The sequence below is a fragment of the Fragaria vesca genome, linkage group LG1 (assembly GCF_000184155.1).
Source record: "Fragaria vesca subsp. vesca linkage group LG1, FraVesHawaii_1.0, whole genome shotgun sequence".
NCBI lineage: Eukaryota > Viridiplantae > Streptophyta > Magnoliopsida > Rosales > Rosaceae > Fragaria > Fragaria vesca.
This window is the reverse complement of record NC_020491.1, coordinates 3,397,900-3,406,342: the sequence shown is the minus strand read 5'-3', so window position 1 is coordinate 3,406,342 and position 8,443 is coordinate 3,397,900. Positions and strand designations below refer to the sequence as shown.

At 37.7% G+C, this 8,443-nt stretch overlaps 1 protein-coding gene across 1 annotated transcript; it reads left to right on the top strand.

Moving 5' to 3' along the window:
* The first annotated feature begins 4,779 nt into the window (after positions 1–4,779).
* Positions 4,780–7,769, top strand: LOC101310444 (cytochrome P450 734A1-like). The gene is made up of 5 exons (XM_004287319.1): positions 4,780–5,061; positions 6,007–6,230; positions 6,321–6,565; positions 6,656–7,046; positions 7,225–7,769. The coding sequence occupies exons 1-5, from the start codon at positions 4,785–4,787 to the stop codon at positions 7,678–7,680; spliced, it is 1,593 nt and encodes a 530-aa protein (XP_004287367.1). The 5' UTR covers positions 4,780–4,784; the 3' UTR covers positions 7,681–7,769.
* The last annotated feature ends 674 nt before the right edge of the window (positions 7,770–8,443 follow it).

The window sequence follows — 8,443 nt, the reverse complement described above, 5'->3', positions numbered from 1 at the left end:
TCGACTTACAAAGTTATAATATTTGAAATGAACAATTAAAAATAAGTCGCCAATATCATTTTTGCTCCTCAATTAGAAAACATGCATGTTCTGAGTTTTCATTTCAAGTATATGTGAAGAAAATAGTTACTGAACACTTGTAATAAGTTTTCATTCCGGTTTCAGTTGTTGTAGAGGTTCCGGTTTTAATTTCATTTTCTTCTAGAAAAATGCTGGTAATTTGCATTAAGGAACCACAAACTCGATAGAACTCAGAACAGAAAAAGAAAAGCCACGAACTAGTAGATAAACTTTGTTCTCACATTGTGAAATATGCATATACATCCATCTTTCATGAAGTGACAGCACAAAGCTATAAACATAATGGGACACAACCATATTGATTGATCTCTGCTTCTTCTGGTTTTTCTGCTGGGTACCATTCAGATTTCAGATCCTTATATAGGTTGGAAAATAAGAAAAGAAAAATGCATTTAATAAACAAGTTTTGCAAGCAAAGGTACCTCACCAGTTAGCTGCAGCCTTTCCTTGTTGGATTATTACTTTGTTCATTTTCGAAAACTCCAGGCCTCGTTTAAGTGATTGCTTATTCTGCTTTGTCCTTTTGGGATTTTGATTGTGCAGTGTGAAAATTATGGTTGCAAGTATACCTATAGCTTCTGATCGATTCTGTATTTGCCCTACTACTTTTTAAAGTTTGATTTGTATGATTGTATCACCTCTCTGCATATCTAACTAAAGTTAGACAGTGAACATGCCTTCAAGGACAAGTTCAGATCTTTCTTGAAAGCTTCAATTCGATGCTCTTGCTTAAGAATTTCGATTCTCTCACACAGGCTGACACACACTTACTCTTCTATATAAGCCTTTTGATTAAACTTGATGTACAATGATTGACGGCTCTTATTAACTCCCTAGTCGATTCTTAGCTCCAATTAATACTGCTTGTTTAGTTGTGTTATATTGTTAACTAAACGTACTCTCCAAACATACAAAAACGTTCTTTAACATTCACTTTCATATTTAATTTAGCTTTACAAACGGAAATATCGTTCATTTCTTCATTTATATACATGACAAGTCTGAACTCTTAACTGATCATTTTAAAAATAAAAATAAAACTCTTAATTGATTATCATGATCGACTTGTACAAAACAACACAAGTATCGTGTGTGCTCTTGCCCCTTCTATAGTGTATACAATGTTTATAGACATTCATATCGATCACTTAACGCATATGTGTCCATTTTAGCGTATTCTTCAGGAGATCGTCATTATACGTATATTATAATACCACAAACACATGTATTGCGCTTGCCCTTGTCTCCTCACCTCATATGATCTTTTAAGACATTCGCACTAGTTCATATATAACTACATAACTCAACATTACATTCAAGAAATTTTTATAGTCTCCTCACCTCATATAATCTTTTAAGGCACTCACACTAGTTCATATACAACTACATAACTCGACATCACATTCAAGAAATTTTTATAGATCGCCAATTCAATACTTAATACAGCATTTTCAAACTGCATAAGTTATCGTAAACTATGTGTCATTTTGTCTTTATTCAGTATATGTATTGCATATATATGGGTAGACACAACGTTCCTACACAATGAATTAACTTTGTATTTTTTTGTGGTGATGGTCAGATTGATTAGAGGTTAATGTGAACGGTTACTTTGTCGAATTTTGGGGCATGAAGAATTGAAGATGATGAACTTGGTGGCCAGCATGCAGGTATATACTCGAACTCGATCATCCATGGATGTCGAAGTGTTACAGTTGAGTTTGCGTTTTAAATCCGTAGGGACCCTTTGAAGGGCACATGGGCCAACATGTCTTGGGTTTATTAGGACAGGATTAGGAGAGGATGCCTTTGCGTGGGTACCCCATTGTTTGGGTCAACTAGAGCATATTTCCCCACCCAAACCACACAAAAGAAACCCTAAAATAGACAGCCTTGTTTCCATGTGCTCAAATTTAAGAGCAACATTCCAAAACCAAAACCTTCTTTGTGTTGTGCTCCCTTTCTCCTCTCATCTCTCTCTTTCTCTCTCTCCTTCTCCTTGAGTTCCTAACACTCCCAAATCATCTTCCTGGGAACAAGGAAGAAGTTAGGAAAGGAACTGTACCACTTCAATTTCTATGAACATTAATCCCTACATATATCCTTCCCCCTTCAAGGAACCACCATGGTTAATTATTTACAAGTAGCTATCTACCCTTGCTTGATCCATCATTCCATCAATATATATTTGAGTCATGTTGATTTATCTATATCGATCGGTCATATTCTAGTGATTAGCACACATGTATTTGCGGTGGTTTGTGTTATTCTTTATGATTTAACTTTGTTATCGATAATATTTAGGGATGTCCAGACTTTCATGTTTGTTAATTGTAACGTATGAGGACCACTCATATTTTTAAGTTTGTAAGTTGTAACGTATGAAAATATACATATATATTATACATTATATTAATGGTGACTAAAAGTTTTCTATTTATAATACGATAATTTCCCGTGCGCGTCAGGTTGGAAGCTATAAATATAGGTGTTGAATCGGTTACCATTAATTATTCTAATGTCGAAAGATGAATTATAAATTGACTTAGTTATCAATATTAGTTAAGATACCTCAAATTATAATGTTTGTAACGTATGTATATGTGCGTTCATATTCAGTTATTATCGTCTAAAAGTCTTCTCTTTATAATACTACAACTGCATGTTTGTTACAAGTCTTCTCTTTATAATACTACGACTGCATGTTTGTTAGAAAGGATTGTCTAACCCATGCTTAAATTCTATAGGAGTCCAGCACTCCTTAAGTTGAGCTTATTCTAGAGTAAGCTTAACCCATGTTTGGTGGAAGCAATCAAAATAGCACCACCAACTCTAACCTGCAACCACGTAAAAGAACCCATAAATCTCTAGCCTTTAGTTGCAAAACAGAACCCAGAAACACACAAATTTGACATCACAAAAATCTCAAACCTAAAAATTCAGTGTTCAGAAACCCAGAAATTTAATAACCCAAAAAAATTCGAACTCAGATTCGAATCGTAAAAATCATCCCTTAATACCTGAACTGGATTTCAGTAACACAAAATCATTCATACCTTAGCTACTATGTGGTGAGGTGATCGAAAGCCCTTTTTTCATGGAACCCAAAGGGATTTGAGAGTTGCCGACTTCGAATTTCAAAACATAGAGCTAAAATTCGCCTGTGAAATTTTCGTATTCCTTGTCTCTGTTCTCGAAGACTCCTTATGATTTCATGCATCAGAATCGGCTCGTCGGAGGAGATCTATTAACTGTAGGGAGGCGAGAGAAAGAATTGACACAAGCGAAAAGAACAGCGATGGGGCTAGCTTCCACAAACCCATCAATTTTGAGGCCGCTATGGAAGACGGTGTGCGGGGATCTCAGGGACTCCATAACCTCGTTAAAGTGAATCCTTGTTGTCGCCGAACACGGGTTTGGACTCTTTATAATACCCAGTCTTGTCCGCTCCCCTTTAATTCGGAGTAACAAACCTGCTGCAAGTTCTTTAATTAGTGTAATATGAGAAGCTAAGTTATAAACTATAGACATTGGTGTCGAATTGCTCCATCACTCATTATTTCAATTTCAATGTCAAAAGATGAATTATGGGTTTAAGGAACATGGGTTATTAGCATTGTATATAAATTATGGAGTTGACTCAATATTTATTTATTTATTTATTCTAAATTATGTCCATAATACAAACATGTGGTGTTTATTGAGATAATTAATAAAAGCAATAATGTAAGTGAACATCCAACATTTCTTTCCATGTCTCCATAAGGTTTATTGATTTGGGCAAATTAAGACTTGGTAATGACACGTACGTTATGCACATATATAGTTAGATATATAGTTTCATTATCAAACTAGAATGTTATACATCAATATAGTGTAATGGGTTGAATACAATGTTACTATGTATAGTGAATTGCCAAATGCAATAAGGTAAACCATGTTAATTACTTTCCATTATGAAGCTTTTCCATTAATAAGTTATAATTAACTTTCTAGAGTTCCAACTTCCAAATAACAACCTAGGGAGGTTTAAAATTGAAACTAATGCTCCCTCTAATAGTTGTTAGAAGAAATGCACACAAGTATTCCATTTAACTTGGGGTAGCAAGAGTCATCCTAGTTATGGGTAAAGCTTATATTTTAACTAGTCCATATATTAGATTTTGATTAGCTTATGTCAATATAAAATGATAATCGAAATTCTCATAAAGCTGGGAACATTCTTACATTAGAATGTTCATCACCATGCCCACTACATTATTCAACAAAAAAAATTTGGTTTTTCGAAAAAGAAAAGGCTATGATATTTTCAATAAAATCAGAAAATAAATAATTTTGAAAATGTAGTTGTGGGATATAATAATACTAAGAAGAAAAGAAAAGGGTAACATTGTCATCAAAGAATTAACAGAAATGTCATTAACAAAATCCTCCTCTCCCTTCTCAATCGTTGACCCTTTAGAATTCCAATGGCGGCCCCTACGCCGTTGGCCTTGCTTTGCTTCTCTCCTTCTCTCTCTCCCTCCTAAAAATTAAAAACCCACCTCCTCTTCTCTCTCTCTCTTACTCTCTTCCTAGTATTAAAACCAAGACACACTTCAAGTAACAGACGCAAGACTCAGGAGAGCTAGGAAGAGATAGAGAGAGAGAGAGAGAGAGAGAGAGAGAGAGAGAGAGAGAGAGAGAGGGTAGTGATCATCAACATGGAGCTATTGTCCTGGCTCAAGTTTGTGTCTTTGTGTTTCATTCTTGGAGTGTTTGGTCTGAGGATTCTGGTGCTGCTTTGGTGGAGGCCCAGAAGAATTGAGGAACATTTTGCAAGGCAAGGGATCAGAGGACCTCCTTATCAGTTCTTCATTGGAAATGTCAAAGAGCTTGTGGGGATGATGATCAAGGCCTCTGCTCATACCATGCCTTCTTCCTGTCACAATATTCTCCCCAGAGTCCTCCCTTTTTACCATCACTGGAAAAAAATATATGGTAATTATCCTCCCTCCCTCTCTCTCTCTCTGATCACATGGTTTTCATTGTTTTATAACCTGAACAAAGCAGAAGAAGAAACCAAGTTTTCACAACTGGGTTTTCGATTTCTTGGTTTGGGTATTGCATTCATGTGTCTGTTAAGCCTTCTTCTTCTTCTCTCTTTGGTTTCTGTGTTTGAGAAAAAGAAGAACTGCAGAAAGATAGAGTCTTGAAGTTGAATGATTAAAGTGGTAGTGATGGGTATGGTAGCTAGCTTGTAGCTGCTATGCATGATTGTTCCTTTAGCTTGGTTTGAGATGGTGATCAGAATTTGAGGCTTTTTAGAAAAGGCTCATTTTTAGTTTTGGGTACTTCTTCTTCAGCCTTTTTCAGGCTGCTTTTTCTGAGCTTTTTGGATGGTTGATGTTGAAGTTCAGATTTTGTTCTTTTCCACAGCTAGCTATCTGTTTTTCTTCCCTCTTCTCTCTCCTTCTCTCTNNCTCTNTNCNTCNCNCTCTCTCTCTCTCTCTCTCTCTCTCTCTCTCTCTCTCTCTCTCTCTCTCTCCTTCGTTGTTAGTACTACTACTACTNTTCTTCTAANAAGAAGTGTACGTACTACTTATTAACTAATTAAGTTTAGTTTGTTGTTTGTTACTTTAATTTTTGTTTTGGTGGAGTAGTAGTCTTCTTATTTCTTTNTTGTTTNTATTGTCGTCCTCTTTCGTTTGTTTCATTTGGGGCCTGGACGTCCCTAATGTAAGCTTGTATGTATGTTATTCTGTTTGGTTATTGTCTTATATGTNNTNTNTNNAGTTGTCTTCTTCCTTCTTCTACTTTCTTTGTTTTTGTCTCTCTCTCTCTCTCTCTCTCTCTCTTCCCCCATTGTAGGGTCTACACTATCCATTCCATGCTTATAACTAACTAATTGTACAATTAGCTAATCATAAATCTTGTTTAAAACAGGTGCATCATTTCTTGTGTGGTTCGGACCAACAGTTCGTCTCACCGTCTCCGACCCCGATCTCATCCGAGAAGTGTTCACTTCTAAGTCGGAATGCTATGAGAAAAATGAGGCTCACCCTCTTGTGAAGCAACTCGAAGGCGACGGCCTCTTGAGCCTCAAAGGTGAGAAGTGGGCTCACCACAGAAAGATCATCACCCCTACATTTCATATGGAGAATCTCAAGGTATGTAACTCTCATGAAGTTCATCTCTTTATTAATTGTGACATGTAATAATTCCAATCTCATTAATTTTGATGATCAATGATTTTTCAGTTACTCATACCTGTCATGGCAACGAGTATGGTGGACATGATGGACAAATGGTCAGCAATGTCGTCCGACTCTGGTGAGGTTGAGATTGAAGTTTCCGAATCGTTCCAAACCCTAACCGAAGACATTATTACCCGAACTGCATTTGGTACCAGCTACGAAGACGGCAAAGCCATTTTCCGGCTACAAGCTGAGCAAGTGCTCTTCGTTGCCGAGGCCTTTCAAAAAGTCTTCATCCCCGGTCATAGGTAAGTTACCTTACACGAAAATAAAAATAAAAATTACCGTCTGTCATGTTATGTCGTTAAACGTTACTAACAATTTAATTCGTTTTTTAGATTTCTACCCACTAGACGGAACATAAACTCGTGGAAATTGGACAAAGAAATCCGGAAAAAGCTCATGGAGCTGATCGATTTGAGGAGGGAGAATTCGATGAAGAACGTGAACGGAAAATGTTCCAAGGATTTACTAGGGCTTATGATTCAGGCCTCGGATTCTGCTTCATCCTCATCGTCCGACATTGACCCCATTACTGTGAACGACATTGTGGAAGAGTGCAAGGCCTTCTTCTTTGCTGGCAGCCAAACCACATCCAATTTGCTGACGTGGACGACGGTTCTCTTGGCAATGCACCCACAGTGGCAGCTGCAGGCACGTGCCGAGGTGCTCAGGGTGTGTGGATCACGTGACATACCCACCAAAGACGATGTCGTAAAGCTCAAGACGGTAAGCAAACATTAGGACAAAAATCATGTCTTGTCTCTTTACCCCCATGTTTGTTTCCTCATAACAAAAAACAAACTGCCACCTTTTTTGCTTCATCATCTTACCTGTGTCTTAAGCACGTAAGGGTATTTTAGGCATTCCACAATTGTTAAGTGACATTGGAAATTATTGTCTGCAGCTCAATATGATCCTCAATGAGTCCCTGAGGTTGTACCCGCCCACGGTTGCGACGATCCGACGGTCGAGGACGGATGTGGAGCTCGGGGGATACAAGATCCCCCGTGGGACCGAGCTTTTGATCCCAATTTTGGCCGTTCATCATGATCAAGCCTTATGGGGAAATGACGTGAATGAGTTCAACCCGGCCAGGTTCGCGGACGGGGTGGCTCGGGCCGCCAAGCATCCGGTGGCGTTCATTCCTTTCGGGCTCGGCAACCGCACGTGCATTGGGCAAAATCTAGCGCTCTTGCAGGCGAAACTAGCCCTGGCCATCATGCTTCAACGGTTCTCGTTTAAGATGTCTCCCACTTATCAACACGCACCAACGGTCCTGATGATGCTTTACCCTCAATATGGTGCACCCGTCATCTTTCAACGTCTCCCCCAAGATCAAGGAAAAGATCAAGCGTCTTGATCTGGCTCTACTCCTATGCATACCAATCCTTTGTGTGTGAGTGCGGGTATAGGATCCCAAAGTAATTGACTGAAATACCCATTTGGTCGATTTACTCAATTTGGTTTTTTTATTTTCTTCAGTCTTTTTTTTTCTTTTTATGCTGGGTTTTCATACAACTATAGGAGCTAAAGAGGCATATATCTTAAGAGTAATATGTTGAATTCCCTTTAACCTAGCGTTACTGACCCCCTCATGAACATGACCATGGTTTTTTACCAAAGGAAAGGTATTAACCTTGGCATGTAAGCTTTCTTTTCTCAGTCTAGGAATTAGTAAATTGCTAACAAGTAGAGGTAGCTAGCTTCTTCTTCTATCCTTTCTCTCGTTTGTATGTAATGTATATTCTGTTCTGTTGCTACAAAGTTTTGTACCATCAGTTTCTATCAATGAATCTTTAATTTAATTGGTTGCATCAATGGTTTCTAATTTTGCTAATAAATTCCGAACCAAAACGATTAAAATAGAAAGGCCGAGATTCAAAACATGAATCGACTAGTTTATTATATCATTTCTTACGCATGATCAATTCTGATTTTTGAAGATGGAAGTGTTTAGTTGATTAGAAACCAAGTTGTTGGAACCCAAGAAAGAAAATGTTGCAATGTTGGTGACATAAACTAGTGCGTACATCAACATTTGCTTATTTTATGGCTCACACTCTAGCTCACTCTATAGCAGCTGTCTATATATCTACAATATACGCTCTTATACATGGCTGCAA

Excerpts from the sequence above, each read along its gene's own strand:
- LOC101310444 (XM_004287319.1), top strand. The coding sequence starts at position 4,785 with ATGGAGCTATTGTCCTGGCTCAAGTTTGTGTCTTTGTGTTTCATTCTT. Across the intron at positions 5,062-6,006 it reads TCACTGGAAAAAAATATATG|GTGCATCATTTCTTGTGTGG; the intron begins GTAATTATCCTC and ends TGTTTAAAACAG. Across the intron at positions 6,566-6,655 it reads GTCTTCATCCCCGGTCATAG|ATTTCTACCCACTAGACGGA; the intron begins GTAAGTTACCTT and ends TTCGTTTTTTAG.